Here is a 16,654-nt window from a genome sequence, read left to right on the forward strand (position 1 = left end):
CCAAGAAAACCCTAAACCACTTCTCTTTATTTGGTAAGAGTAAGCAAACATTTGGAGTTTCCAATTGAAGAAGGGCCATGCTTTAAGATGGAAAAACAGTCATAGTATTTGTCAAACGAAAATATACAAGTTCAAATAGAAAATTAGTCCTTGAGCGAAAATTTGGGCAGCACGCCCTTTGTATTTACCTATTTTCCAGCCATTTATGGCTTCATTGTTTTCCTCAATCAATCCCAAAATTACACACAACATAAACAACCACTCAATATGCTCAAGACAATACAAGGACAAAAATTTAAGCTAACAACAAGTGTGGAAACAAAGTTTACAAAAGACAGTTTTGATGGGTTTTTACGGAATGGGCACATCCGAGGCTACGCTCATCGGATTGAGGTGAAACTTATACCATTTCGAAGCTCAAACAGGGGGCTACAAGGTTGAAGAAGGCCACTCAGTCCAGTTTGCAATGTATCTAGGTCAAATTTACCAAAACAACTCCAGATTTTCCAATTCAAAGTTTACTATGGCAGTCCTGACTCCTTCAGTCATATCTCAGAATATACAACTCCAATTCAAGTGATTCCAAAGCCATTTGAAAGCTAAGATACAAGGCTATAAGTCTTAAGAAGACATCAACAGCCAAATGAGTAGTATTCCTGGTCAAAACAACTAATTACAGAAGCTGATTAGTATGTTGGGATAGAAACAGGGCAGCAGGGGTATTTTGGTATTTTTATAGGCTATGTTGCTCCGATTGAGCTGAAATTTTGTAGGCTACTATAAAATATCATTCTCTACAACTTTCATGTTTTAATCCAAGGCTAATTCAGTCTCTAACATGGAGCACTAAAATCGGACAGAATTGAAGTCATATTTGCCAGAAATCTGGAATTTTTGGTTTCAAGGGAAACTTTCTTCATTTCTTGCTTCAATCACTACCAAAGCCCCTTATATAATCTCAGATACAACATATATTAACCATACAGCAAGTATAGGCAGCAATCTTTCAAACCCTAACTCATATATTTAAAAAAATATATACACTATCCACCCAAATCTTGATAATAGCTATCATCCACCACAAATTTAAGGTGCTAAGCCAATTTAAACAAGATCAAGAGAAAGAAATGGGGAAATCATCATCCTTACCTTGCTTAAGTGTTTACCAAGAGCAACCCTAGCTTCCCCTTCAAAATTTCACCAACACGTCACTAAATAAACACTCAAGGATAGCTTTAATCGGTTTAGTTTTCTTTCTTTCTCATTTGGTGGCTAGATTCAAGAAGAAATGGAGCAGTTTTCTCTTGGTGTTTTTTCACTCTCTCTCTCAGCCAAGCAGCAGAAAAAATGAAGAAGAAAGATGGCTCCAAGTGATAAGAAGGCAAACAAAAAAAAAATCAACCAAAGAGCCATAGGGTGGTGACACTTGTCACCACCAAAGCCACACAATTTTCTCTCTCTCTCCCTTGCATTTTTGGCCCTAAATTTCGGTCAAAACTAGCTGGAAATAAGGAGATATTTTGCTCAAGTATTAATGAGCTCATGTGGTAAGAAAGTGGTGGTCAAGAGGTGTGTTCAATCGGTAGTGCGCGGTACCCGTCGGTTCGCGCCGTTTTTCCTTAAATCACACGTACTAGGGTTTTTACTTCCTATTTACTAACTCTATATCATTGCTTCTAATCACATATTATTTTTCACCTAAAAGTCACTCTTAAGCACCAAATTTGATTCTCACTCCGTACCGGATAATTACACTACGGATACACGTGAAAACCCTAACTTGCTCCAACTTGAAAACGAAAAGTGAAACCCTACTTTCTAGGTTTATTTGCACTTATTGTGGAATGATTGGGTAGTAGGGCTATAATAAAATCATAAGTTCCAAATAAAAGGGGATTTTTAAGAAAAACGTGAGGCTTTTACAATTTCATAAATCGAATTTAGGGTTTCGGTTAAAATGTGAGAAATTTGAGAAAACGGTTAGTCACAAGTGAAACTAGGGTTTTGATTAGACTTTTAGGGTTTCTAGTCTTTTAAACAAAACAAGGTTTTAAATCAAACCCAAAGAAATAACTTTATTTTCTTCTTTAGAACAAAATAATGTTTTAAAATAAAAATAAACTAAAGAAACCGTAATATCCTTTTTGAGACTAAACAAAAGGCGATCCTAAAAGTCGGGGTATCACACTCTAGAACTCAGATTTCTCATTGTCTGAGCATCCGTTTTGCACACACGATATAGCGTTGGAAAACTTTTTCAGAATACTACATAAATATGTAATAAAATATATTTAATTCTGCACACACAATTCACAGAAATTCTCTGAAACAGCTTAACAACACATATGTAAACTTCAAAAAACTCAACAACAAAGGAGAATTAAGCCATGAAATTTTGCAGGTATATTTTAACCCACATGAGAAATATATTCCTTGAATTTCATGGCTTGAAATTATGTGTGCCAAAATTGGCCATTAAAGCTCATGCTCTATGCTTTAGCCAAAAATACAAAACACAAAACATCTTTCAGAGCATGGCTGAGCATGAATTCAACCTTAAAAGCTCTGATACCATTGTAGGAATTCAAAGACGAGCAAAATCGGGTTACCTTACACCGAAGCTTTGGTCACAGCAAATTTTTCAAATTCAATATTCCAGCTGAATCACATCCTCTTGGTCGAGTGTGAATCACAGTGAAAATCACTGTTCTATTACTTGTGATATATATATATTCTTTAGAATAATAACTCTATTGCATATATTAAGTCTACAATATCATACAAAATTGACGTTTGCGTATTTTATGCTTGCCATTATACATCATGTTACTGAACACATAAATTGCATTATTCCTAATTGAATTCTTTCTGCAATTACTTTTTTTTAAAAAATTTTTGAAGTTATTTTCACACCCTCAATGCTAAGAAGGGCTTTTTCAGAAATTTAATTGCAAAGTATAGTTTTCACCATTGCTGGCCATCATTCTAGCTCTTGAAGGATCTAGAGCAAAAAACTTTACACTCGTTGATTCAGAATTTCACCTCCGGAAGACTAAGTACAAAATGCACCTTCTCTAGGGTGTTTTTTTTTTATCTTAACCACAGGTAAAATTCTATAGTAAATTCCTCTAGGAAAAAGCCTTTTGGAGTGGATTATGAAACAAAAATATCACTTTGTCTTCGCATACCTTTTTTTTTCTTTTTTGAGATAAGAAGGGGAACTAATTGCAATGAATTCAGCCAACGGAGGACTATTTGTGATTAATCAATGAAAAATGTGTGAAAGTTTGTTGTTCTTTGATTAAGCAACATTGTACATTAAAACTTTAGCTTTAAATTTAGTCATTATGTCTTTAATGTAATGCATTCCACCAAAGTTCTTTCTTTTTCAATATAGTTGCATAAACATGAAATAAATTCCGATCTCACCGAATTCATGAATATAGTAAATTGAAAAAATTGAGAAACAAATTTACTATAACTTCAAATTTACTATAGTCTTCAATTGTATTTATAATAGCTACACAAGATTAATTTCTATAAAATGACAGAAATTCTACATTAGCAACAATGAAAGATTTTGGTTTTTTGTTTCTTAGCTATTGGGAACCATATCTCATTTGAAACTTGAGAATAATTTTTTCTAATGATTTGACAGATCATACTTTGTTAATTAAGTAATGGAGGCAAATACGAGCTAGATTATTCCCATTAGCATAAAGAATATAAACATAAGCCTACAAATAGTGACTATTTTGGTGAAACTTAGGAAATATTGCTATTTTTTTGACTGGATGTATCACAAATTACTGAATTTTTTTATTGATATGACTGTGAAAGTTATTTCGGTTTAATGATTGTTTTCACTGTTTTCTTGGAATATTAAATTTGTTGGATGATTTTCTTTTCTAGGGAGGTTTTGCAGGCCTTGTAATTTCTTTGTTATTAAATTCCTATATAATTTCTTTTTCAATTGATACCAATAAGACACTTCAAAATTACTAAAAATGTGAGGTTATTAGAAGAGATCTTGTGGTTATTTAGGCAAAGCACTACCTCTTACCCTACCAATATAACAAGATTAAATAAAAAGAAAGAAAGAAGAAACAGTATCCATATCTTGTGCATCACGTATTTTGCACGATTCAACTGATTAAGGCAATTCCTTGCCTATGCATATGTGTTCTACACTAATAGCAGTGAACTAGGATGTATGTTGCTAATATTCTGAAAAACAAAAGGCAATTGCTGCCTCCCGTGAGCTCTCCAGATGGTTTTAAGGGATCATAGTAACAATAAGTACATTGTAACATATAGTATCTGTTTGATGGGCTGAATATAAACAGAAGGTAGGAATAAAATTGTGCGACTGGAATGGCGCTATATATGTTGTCTCATGTTACTGTGTGAATATTGAACGGTACTAAGAGAAAAAGATCATGAATAATTGCTGTTTTAATGGCGATATGGAAGATATGAATAAAAGTAGTTGTGATTTTAGAAAATTGAGAATGGACAGTGGACGCGAAAGTTCTTATAAAAGCCAAATGGGTAGGTTTGGAGCAGAGCAAGTCATTATGTTTGATAACCAACCTAAAAAGTTTAAGGGAATCATCACAGTCAGAAATTTGAGATATGTTGATGGGAAAGGCAAGGATAGAAATCCACAAGAAGTTACAGGAATGGAATATGGTTTCTATACAGAAGTCTTCAGGTAAAGAAGCAGGGAAGAAGCCAACTTCAATAATGCTCCAAAAGAATCTGTTGGAAGTGGCATGAAGAAGGCTAGGAAACGCTTTGATTTTTGGTGCCAATACTTTCACTACATCCCAAAAAGTCATTAGTTTCTTCTATAATAACTTTCTCAATCACAGCTACCACCATTAGTGCCCCTGAGCCAAATCATGCACTGGAGAGCTTGCCTTCTGCTTCAACAGATGGTTCAAAGTTCAAACACGGAAGCTATGATATTATTATGACAATGGATGTGCCTGATTCAGAGTTTGACAGAGACAAAGAGGTGCTCATGACAATGAGGAGGGCATGCCTGGGTTTCATGCTATTATTCATGAAGTCTTGTCCAGAAATCCCTTTAAAGTTAGGATTTCTAGTTGAACTCCAAAAGCAACAGCGAACTTGGCCCATTAAATTAGGTGGGTTATGATTTTTATAAAACTTGCTATACCAATTTGTCACAATGGTTGGTTCTGATTTTACAAAATTGAGAATTTTGATACCAATTGAAATATAGGGAAGTTTAAAAAAAAATTGAAGATAAAGTCGATAATAATAATTGAATTGTATAATTGCGTATGAAATTTGTAAGGAGGCTAAAAAATTAAAGATAAAGTCAGCAGTAGAAATTGAACAAATATTTGGAAGATGCTAGAGAAATTTTAATAGGTGAATCACGCATGACGCATGACTCTTCGTGATCACAAGTTCTATGCAACTTTTTTGTTTTCAGAAAACTGAATTTCCTCAACTCAATTCAATGGAGACATATCTCTGCAAATTGCAGAATTTATACAAGTTTTAATGCAAATTATACAACTATTCAAAACATGGATGGTTTCGACTTAATGTCTTTCAATTGGTTCAATAATTTACTCTACTAAGCGATGTAGCCAAATACTCGTTAGATTATTTCTATTAGTGCATACAAACATGTAAATAAATACTATTTTGTTGAAACTTGGGAATCATTAGAATTGTGAATAACACGCATTAAAAAAATAAATACATCCATTCTTTCAAGTAATATGAATAAAATAGTTCAAAGACGCATTAAAAAATTGTTGACAAAAAAATTAAACCAAGCTGATTTGTTATTTGGTAACTAGATTAGAATTTGCGTTAAAATTGATTTAGAAAATATAGTTGAGTTGTGTTTAGATATTAGTATTGGAATAGGTGTTATGGTTTTATGTGTCTATTTAAAGACTTGAGTTCAACTTTTGTTATCGAGAGAGTTGTGATATTTGAGTTACAAAATTATTTCCTCTCCAGCATAATACTTTGCCTTCCTGATAGGGTATCATTTGTTAGTAATTTTATTATTAATTTTCCCTTTTGTCCCTGTCAAATATGGTGTTAATTGCTGATATCTACTTATATTTGGTATCTGGAATTAATTTCAGGGCTTGGAGCAGAAAACTACAAAAAGGAGGGACTTTCTGAAGCAAATTACTTCACAAGTGGGGATCTTCTGCAAAACTCCATCAAGGTGGCCCACAAGAGGGAAGGAGACGGATTGCCTTTGTATTTTGCTCCTGGCTGACTAATAGCCACATCCCTTGTATTCCTCTTTTGCTTTCAATTTTGGTAGGGACCACGGGATAAGAGGCATTAGTCATCTTTGGCTTTAAAAGAGAAACGGACGTATAGGCGGCTCTTATGCTGAGCTTTTAGGATAGTTTTAGTTTTTTTTCTCTTTTCTTTTCTTTTCCCTTTGTCAAGCACACGCCAACTGTTTGACAATATTCCCCAACGGGAAAAACATCCCTTATTTCTTGCTTTCTAGTGAAAAATTTGATGCCTTCGCAATCAATTAATTTGCGTGGAGATTTAATTATGCGGCGTGGCTAAGCCTTCCATCTAGTCAAGGGTCAACTCGACGGTGCAGTCCCGAAAATCTGTGAGATCTAATTAGTTTTTACGCGTTCCTCAATTTATTAATATTTGCACATTGTCTGCTTGAATTCTCATGGGATTATTTTATTAATTGGATGTCAAGGGCCCGATGTTCAATGTGATTTATTAATCTCGTGCCAATTTAGTCAATTAAATCCATAATTGTTTGATTGATTAATATTAGTGGCAACTGGTGTGTTTACACATTAGGGGAACGTGCAATCTAATTTAAATAACTCTCGTAGCGTGTTTTTAATTAGGGTTAGGTTTTTCTAGTTATTAATGCAATTGAAAAATTAATTCCTACGGTCGTACTTAGGAGTATTTTCTGGTTAGGGGTGATCAATGGTCGTACCTTGGTTATCAATAAATTAAGAAAAAATTAGTCGTTAGAGTTCATCGGCAACTATAACTAGCCTATTAATAAATTAAGTGAACCTCTCTTGCATCAATGATCGGATAAATGGACTGTGTTTGAGTAGTTGTATCCTTGGCTAGAATTTATCTATTATTGATTGAATTCCTGCTATATTCGTGCTAGTTAACTATTTATTTTTAGTTGAATTGTTTAATTATTTTTAGTTTCATTCCGGTGAAATCCCCCCTTACCAATTGGAATTTAAAAGAGACAAATATCCCCAGTCCCTGAAGAGACGACCCTACTTGTCACTGCCTACTCTTTAGTAATTTTTGTCAACTAATTAATTCTAATATATCGGATTAAGCAAACTATTTAGGAATAGGGTGAATCAAGTAACCCATTGCACACCTAGAGTCCCTGCTCCAGTACCTAAGATTAATTATTGACTGCTTTTAGTGGTATTTAGGTTTTTATTATTATTATTGCACAGGCTCGACACCCTCTCAATTTTTGGCGCCGTTGCGGGGGATTGGCGTCAATTATTTGTTTCTTTTTAATTTTAATTTTGTTCTAATTTTCTGATACTTTTTTAGTTTATGCCTCGTTTTTCTCGTACAAGCGAATTAATTTTTCATCTTGAAGTAGAGAAGATCGCACGTAGAACGAGGAAAGAAACTAGACAGCTCAGAGAGGAGCACTCCAGTGCCGCATCTCAGAGACCTGATCCAGAAGTTGAACCAGCAGATTCGTTTGGTGACACTTCGAGTGACTCGGATCAAGAGAAAGTCACTATGGCAAATGCACAAACACTAAGGGAGTTGGTTGCGCCTAATTTAAATCAGCAACCTTTGTACATTACTTTTTCAAGTTTAAATAATAACATATCTTTTGAGCTAAAATCTGGCCTGATTCATCTCTTACCATATTTTCATGGTTTACCAGGTGAGAAACCGTATGAACACCTGCAAGAGTTTGATGTAGTATGCAACAGCATGAAACCCCCGAGAATTACAGAAGAGCAGATAAAGATGAGGGTCTTCCCCTTCTCTTTGAAAGATTCCGCGAAAGACTGGCTGTACTACCTACCACTAGGTAGTATCACCACATGGGACCAGTTGAAGAAGAAATTCTTAAACAAATATTTCCCTGCGTCTCGAGCTGCAAGTCTAAGGAAGGAGATATACGGCATCAAACAACACCCAGGCGAGTCCCTCTATGAGTACTGGGAGAGGTTTAAGAAACTGTGTATCAAATGCCCTCAGCATCAGATAAGTGAGTAACTGCTCATCTAATATTTCTATGAGGGGCTACTTTTCAGAGACATGAGTATAATCATTGCTGCAAGTGGAGGGGCGTTAGTGACCAAAACTCCTCGGGCAGAATGGGAGTTGATAGAGGGGATGGCTGAAAATTCGCAGCAGTTTGGTATTAGGGAGGATGTCCCGACACGTAAGGTGAATGAGGTGGAAACATCCTCCATCTAACAACAAATTTCTGAATTGACATCCTTCGTGCGATAGTTAGCTGTGGGAAGTGCCTTACAAGCCAAAGTGTGTGGGGTATGTGCTGCTTTGGGTCATTCTACAGAGATGTGCCTACTAGTTCAAGAAGAAAATACAGAGCAAGTGAGCATGGCTGGCCACGCACCCGCGCCAAGAAAGCAATACGACCCTTATTCAAGCACCTACAATCCTGGTTGGAGAGACCACCCCAACCTCAGCTATGGAGGGAATAGACAGACTAATTTCGTGCCAAATCGACAACAAGGGTACCAGCAGCAGTACCAACCCTGACCACCTCCGCCACCGAGCTCTAGTCCATTTTTGGAGGAGATGATGAAACAACTGATAGCAACCACCACGTAAAATCAGCAAAGGACGGACTCCGAAATACAGATGAGTCAAATGGCTACAACAATTAACCGTTTGGAGTCCTAAGTCCAAGGTAAATTGCCGTCTCAGCCTGAAGTGAACCCGAAAAACGTAAAGGCGATGACCCTAAGGAGCGGGAAGGAAATCCAAGGATCCGACCCGGTGATTCCTAAGGACAAGGACGAGGAACGAATTGAGAAAGAGTTGGAAGAGAAGGGCAGAGACACCAAAAATTCAAAGGTAACCTCGGATCCAATCATTGCAGTTAGGACTAATCCATCTCCCTTTTCTAGCAGGTTAGAAAAATCAAAGAAGCAGGACAAGGAGAAAGAGGTTCTGGAGATCTTTCGCAAGGTAGAGATCAACATTCCTCTACTAGATGCGATCAAGCAAGTACCTCAATATGCAAAGTTTTTGAGAGACTTGTGTGTCAATCGAAGGCGATTGAAAGGAGATGAGCGAGTGGTGGTGGAGGAAAACGTGTCAGCGATCTTACAAAGGAAGTTTCCACCGAAATACGGGGATCCGAGTATGTTTACCATTCCCTGTAGGGTAGGTAATACCATGATTAGGAAGGCCATGTTGGACCTAGGAGCTTCGATTAATGTGATGTCCAAGTCTATATATGCTTCTTTGAATTTAAGTCCTTTAAAAGAGACTGGGATAATAATCCAACTGGCTGACCGAACCAATGTATACCCTGACGGGTTGATTGAGGATGTTTTAGTGAAAATTAATGAATTGGTTTTCCCTGCTAATTTTTACGTGCTTGATATGGATGATGAACACTCCCATAACCCATCACCTTTATTGTTAGGTAGACCCTTTTTTAGCACAACCCGAACAAAAATTGATATTAATAAGGGTACCCTGTCCATGAAATTTGATGGTGATATTGTTCATTTTAACATTTTTGAAATCATGAAATATCCGTCAAATTCAAATGTTAGTTTCGTTTTCTCTGTAAATGTTATTGACCCTGCGGTACAGGAGGTTTTTAAAATTGAAGGCAGGAATGAGTTGGAAGTTGCCTTGACCAGGCACTTCGAGTCAGAGATGACGTCTGGAGTAGAGTTGAGTGAAGAACTTAAACGTGTGATTGGAGCGTTGCAAACATTGCAACCACAAAAATAAGGTATGATCTCGCACCCATTTTTATACTTGAACCTCACCAAAGGCTACTTCCATATGTGGTGCAGGCGCCTGTCTTAGAGTTGAAACCGTTGCCGAAACACCTAAAGTATGCGTACTTGGGTGAGGGGGAGACACTCCCAGTGATTATCTCCGCCAATTTATCAAAAGTCCAAGAAAACAAATTGATTCAGGTTTTGAGGGATTATAAGCAGGCAATAGGATGGACCATCGCCGACATCAAGGGAATTAGCCCAGCGGCATGTATGCATCGGATTCGACTCGAAGAATGTGCTAAACCTATTCGGCAGGCTCAAAGGAGACTAAATCCTCTCATGATGGAGGTAGCGAAGAAAGAGATATTGAAACTGCTGGATGTGAGCATAATCTTTGCAATATCAGATAGCTCTTGGGTGAGTCCGGTACAGGTGGTCCCGAAGAAGGCAGGGGTGACGGTGGAGTCAAATCAAGAGGGTGACCTCGTACCAGTTCGAAAGCCCACGGGGTGGCGGCAGTGCATAGATTATAGGAAGTTGAACGCCGTCATGAAAATGGATGATTTTCCCCTTCCTTTCATTGATCAGATGGTAGAGTGATTAGCAGGTCGAGCTTACTATTGTTTTTTGGATAAATTTTCAGGTTATTTCCAGATTGCTATCGCACTTGAGGACCAGGAGAAGATAACCTTCACGTGCCCTTTTGAAATATTTGTATACCGAAGAATGCCATTTGGGTTATACAATGCACCTGCTACCTTCCAATACTGTATGGTAAGTATCTTTCGGAGTATGTTGAGAAGATTATTGAGGTTTTTATGGATGATTTCAATGTGCATGGGAAAAGTTTTGATAACTGTATAGATAACCTGAAATTAATTTTGGTTAGATGTATAGAAACTAATCTTGTACTCAATTGGAAAAAATGTCAATTTATGATCGAGTACAAGATAGTTTTGGATCATGTGGTGTCGTCTAGGGGTATTGAGGTTGATAAAGCAAAAATAGATGTTATATCTACTTTACCTTACCCTGCGAGTGTGCGGAAAGTGCGTTCTTTCTTAGGTCACGCAGGTTTCTACAGAAGATTTATCAAAGATTTTTCGAACATTGGAGCGCCCCTGTTCCAACTTTCACAGAAAGAGGTGCCCTTCGAGTTCGATGAAGCATGTAAGAAGGCGTTTGATAGGTTAAAGGAGCTATTGATCTCTTCACCCATTATTCAACCGCCCGACTGGAACCTACCATTCAAGATCATGTGCAACGCCAGCGACTATGCAGTAGGCGCAGTGCTGGGTCAAAGAGTAGGAAGGGCAGCCCATGCTATATACTACGCATCTCGAGTCTTGAACGGAGCTCAATTAAACTATTCCACCACTGAAAAAGAGTTCTTGGCGGTAGTGTTTGCTTTAGAGAAATTCAGGTCTTATTTGCTAGGTGCTAAAGTTATTATTTTCTCTGATCATGCAGCATTGTGGTATCTGTTGACCAAGAAAGAGGCAAAACCGCGACTTATAAGATGGATACTGTTGCTACAAGAGTTTGACCTGGAGATCAGAGACAAGAAAGGAGCGAAAAATTTGATAGTAGATCACTTGAGTCAGGTACAAGTCACCGAGGACGACCTCCCACTAAGAGAAATATTCCCTGATGAGCATTTATTTTCTGTTAATTTATCTTTGCCTTGGTATGCGGATATTGTTAATTTTCTAGTCACCGACAAGTTTCCTGCAAGATGGCCTAAGGCAAAGAGGGACAAGTTAAGGAGTGATGCAAAGTCTTACATCTGGGATGACCTTTACCTCTGGAAGCGTGGTGCCGACCAAATCATTCGTAGATGTGTAAGTGAAAATGAATTCCAGTCTATTTTAACTTATTGTTACTCTTTTGCGTGTGGAGGTCACTTTGGACCAAAGAGGACGGCTCGTAAGACTCTGGAAAGTGGTTTTTATTGGTCGACCCTCTTCAAGGATGCCTACTCATTTTGTAAATCCTGTGATAAATGTCAAAGAGTAGGTAATATTTCTCGTAGGAATCAGATGACCCAAACCCCAATGATTTTTGTTGAAATTTTTGATATTTGGGGTATTGACTTTATGGGTCTTTTCCTTCGTCTTATGGTTTTCTATATATATTGCTTGTCGTAGATTATGTTTCGAAATGGGTGGAAGTAAAGCCCACCCGTACTAATGATTCTAAGGTAGTTGCAGAATTTGTCAAATCTAACATTTTTGTCCGCTTTGGGATGCTGCGAGCGATGGTGAGTGATCGGGGTAACCATTTATACAACAAGACGATTGGGGCACTTTTCAGGAGGTATGGCGTCTTACATAAGGTGTCTACATTCTATCATTCTCAAACAAATGGTCAGATGGAAGCATCGAACCAAGAGATGAAGTCGATTTTGGAGAAGATGGTTCAACCCGATAGGAAGGATTGGAGTATGAGACTTAAAGATGCCTTATGGGCATATAGAACGGCGTACAAGATGCCAATCGGCATGTCCTCTTATCATTTGGTATTTGGGAAGCCATGTCACATCCCCGTCGAGTTCGAGCATAGAGCATTTTGGACGGTCAAACAATGCAATATGGATATTGAGGAGGGCGGAATTCAAAGAAAGTTGCAATTACAAGAATTGGAGGAAATTCGCAACGAAGCCTACGAGAATGCTGTGATTTATAAGGAGAAAAATAAGATATTTCATGACCAGTAGGTCTCTAGGAAGACGTTTGAATGTGGGCAAAAGTTCTACTGTACCACTCGAAATTGAAGTTATTTCCAGGTAAGTTATGGTCTCGTTGGATCGATCCCTTCGTTGTAACTAATGTCTTTGATTATGGTACAGTGGAGATCCAGAGTTTAAAGATGGAGAAGAAATTTGTGGTGAATGGTCATCGTTTCAAGCCGTATTATGAGGGGGTCCAGTTGAACGGGTGGAGACGATACATTTGGAGGACCCGATTTGCTTAGTTTCAACAAATTATGGGCTATGTCTAGCCAAAAACACTAAAGAAATGCGCTCTTTTGGGAGGCAACCCGAATATTGATTTTATTGTTTTTAGTTGTTCATTTCTTTCGTTTTGTTGTTTCCCCGTTGGGTAGTATCAATATTAATATTTCCTCCACTGTGACTAGGAAGTGAAATCTTGGTGTGCCCACGCGGTGTTTGTGCCTCCTAAGGTCAGAGGATGTCTACCAATCTTGGCATGCCAACGCGCTGTTTGTGCCTCCTGAGGTCAGAGGATGTTTTGTAATCTTTGCATGCCCACGTGGTGTTTGACGACCCAAAACACGAATTCAAAAAAAAAAAAGAATTATTTATTATTATTATTATTATTACTATCATTAAAAGAAAAAGGAAAAGATTATTTTCTTTTTAAACCCTCAAAAAAAATAAAAAAATTTTCAAAAAATTTTCTTTTTAAACCTTAAGTTTTTGTTTTCTTTTAAAAAATTCAGAATTTTGAAATACAAATTCGGAAAAATGAAGAAACAAGGTTTTGAAAAAAAAAACTATTTCTTTTTTTCTTTCTTTCTTTCTTTTCTTTCCTTCTCTTTTTTCTTCTTTTCGTCCTTCCTTTCCTTTTCTTCTTCTTCTCCGCCGCTCCCCCTGTTTTCCTCTTTTGCTTCTTTTCCTCCGCTCATCCTCCACCATCTCCCTCGCAACTCCACCCCACGCCGCCACAGCCCCCAAATCGCTCACGCCTAGCTTGAGCGCAGCCCATCTCCCCTTTCGCTGACCAGCTGTGCGCCGCCACCTGCCCACGCTCCACGACCTCCGCCACCAGCCCGCGCCGTTGCTACTCTCTCCAGCTCGCTGCCGCCTCTCCCTCGCGCGCCACCAGGAGCTGCCGCGACCGCCGCTGTTCCCCTGTCCACTTCCTCTCATCTTCCCCCCCTACGCCCTGCCGCATCTCTGCAGCCGCGCGGCCTCAGCCGCGCCTCTCTCCAGCTCACCGCCGCCTCTCCCTCGCGCACCACCATCGTCTCTCTAGCCGCAGCTGCCGTTCGTCTCTTCGCAGCCGCGCCACTATCGTTCGCTGTTCGCCATCACCACCTGTCAAACCTGACAGGTGGAGGTATTTCAATTTTCCCTTCGATTAGTGTTTTTCTGGCTGTTCAATTGCTAGCTTTTTGAACATTTTTCGTGGGTTTCGTGATGGATGAAAGCAGGAAGTGATTTGGGCATTTTCGAAGTTTAATTTTAAAGGTGCAATTATGTTTATTTGCTGCTTCGTATGGGGGTACTTTCTGATATCGACTACATTGTTGAGCTTTCATTGGATTTTGCCTTTCATCTGTGGGAATCATATTTGAGTTGGTTATTTGATTTAATTTTTCCTTGTGCCTACATCAGTGGTACTGGTTGGAGTGTTTTGAATACATTCGTTGATTTTATGTGGTTGCCTGTCTGATTGCGAGCTAATAACCTTGTAATTCGGTGGTTGTTCGTATTTTGAACTGTGGTTGCAGAAATTGCCAATTTCTTGGGTCATTTGCTACTTTTAGCAGGTTGAATTGAGTAATTGACTGTCCAATTGGAGACAGTTGTTGAGATTTTGGCTGGAATTGTGTCCAATTGTTGCGATTTGTTGTTTTGAGTAGACACTAGCATCGCTCTTAGTTTGTTTGAGTGGTTGTTTTGGTGCATTAGTGCGATTGTGTCCTAATATTGTAGGTACTTTTTTGCGTTCATTTGTTGACTTGGGATATGAAGGTACCGTTTGCATTTGTCTGTTGAAGTAGTTGCCTCTATTTGCCTTGTTTGGGGGCTATTGTGCCATTTGCTCTGCTTATTCTGATTGGGTATATCTAGTAAGATTGTTAGGCTGATTTTATTCTGCTTTTGCCTTAATTGGGGCCACCACTAGTTATTGGTTGAACTTGCTGTCTTGTTGAGGTATTCTTTTTATAGCCTATGGGTGCATCGATTATGCGTTTTATTGATTGGGTTGCCTGTTAGTTACCATGGTACGGCCACAATCTGCTTCTAGGTCTAGGACACCTAGACACTTACAGCCTCCCCTACCCCAACATTCCATTCCCGCCTCTGACCCCTTGTACGACCCTTCTTCCTCTGGGAGGAGGGCTCGCCTTGGAAGGCAAAAAGGCGTCCATATATCTGACCCTGCATATATCTGACCTGACAAGCGGAGATATGCTGCTGCTTGTGAACGGCAGATTATTCCCTATCATTATCGAGATGCCGCCACCTTGGACCTTCTAATTATTCGAGTTGGTTTTGACCAGTTGATTGAGGCCATTGGGTGGCTTCCCTATTCTCGTATTACTGACCGCCCGGTCTTTGTTGAGTTAGTTAGGGAGTTCTATGCCACATTTGAGTTCGACCTCCCTACTGGTTACACAGTTTCTACCCCTAATGTCATCCGCTTTCGTTTAATGGGTCATGAGTTCCACCATTCCATAACTGACTTCAATTTGGCCATTGGTTTTATTGATCCAGCCTATGCTGAGTCTTGTGAGTATGCCGAAAATGCATGTGACTATGTCCAGCTCTTTTTCTCTCGCTATCGCCATATTTGGGAGGAGATGTCCATGGACAGGGATAATTATGACCCTCGTCTATCTAAGGGTTCTTATCTGAAAGACCCGGCGTCTCGCTATATCCACCATTTCTTGGCTTATAATTTTTCGGGTAGGCGAGATAGTTCGGACATTTTGTCTAAACCCGAATTTTTCTTTATTTGGTGCATGCATAACAATATTAAAGCTAACCTTGGATGCTGGCTCGCTTCTCAGTTTAAGTCTATTTTGCCTAAAAAGAAGCGCCCTTTGATTATTGGGTCATACATTACTCACTTGACTATTAATTTGCATGTATTTGATATTTCTAACCATGATTTGCATATAGCCTGTCACATGGAGCCCTTGGACATTCCGTGTTTAGAGAAAATGGGTCTGGTTCGGGAGGGCGATGACGGGTGGGAGGTTGTTCCCCAGGGGCCGCTACGCCCTCCCCCTCGGTCATCCTTTGCCCGAGCTTCCACGGATGGCGGCGATCCCGGCCCGTCTACCTCCTCTCCGTCCCCTCCCACCCCCACGGCCGATGACTGGCTCCAACTCCGGAATACAGTTGAGAGACTGGAGACTCGCGTGACCCACATTGGCATCAACTTGCATAGCATGGCGCAGAATCTGGCTGCATTTATGCAACATGCGGGAATTGCTCCTCAGTTCGCGACCGATCCACCCCTGTTTTGACGACTTCAGGGAAGTACCATTGCCCTTCTCCTTCCTTTTGCTGTTACATTATCACATTAAGGGCAATGTGTGACTTAGGTGTGGGGGGGTTAGTTTGGGTGCTAGTATTTCCAGTTTTCGATTTTTGGGTGTTTTTCCTTTGTTTTCAGTTTAGGTGTTGTTCCTGTGTTCTTTTTGGGTGTTTTTCCCTTGCTGTTATCTTGATGAATATTTTGGTAGCTCACTTTTCTATTGCTAGGTGTAGTTTACTCTATAAATTGAGTTTCGATGGTAAGTAAGAGCATGCTGTCCTGGTGAATATTTTGAGTTTAATGACTTGGTGCAGGGTTAACTTGTTTAGACAATGTAAATATTTTGCTGGCACTGGTGTGTGGATTGGTCCCTTGTTGACCTTGGTCCTCCATGTTTAGGAGATGACGTTGGCCATGATCTTTGAG

The 16,654-nt window shown here is 39.0% G+C and overlaps 1 protein-coding gene across 1 annotated transcript; it reads left to right on the forward strand.

Moving 5' to 3' along the window:
• Positions 1-8,985: 8,985 nt before the first annotated feature.
• Positions 8,986-16,217, forward strand: LOC113777263. The gene is made up of 7 exons (XM_027322297.1): positions 8,986-9,960; positions 10,065-10,583; positions 10,647-10,766; positions 11,132-12,008; positions 12,140-12,704; positions 12,841-12,901; positions 15,147-16,217. Exons 1-7 carry the CDS (start codon positions 8,986-8,988, stop codon positions 16,215-16,217), a joined length of 4,188 nt encoding a protein of 1,395 aa, XP_027178098.1.
• The last annotated feature ends 437 nt before the right edge of the window (positions 16,218-16,654 follow it).

The sequence above is a fragment of the Coffea eugenioides genome, chromosome 7 (assembly GCF_003713205.1).
Source record: "Coffea eugenioides isolate CCC68of chromosome 7, Ceug_1.0, whole genome shotgun sequence".
NCBI lineage: Eukaryota > Viridiplantae > Streptophyta > Magnoliopsida > Gentianales > Rubiaceae > Coffea > Coffea eugenioides.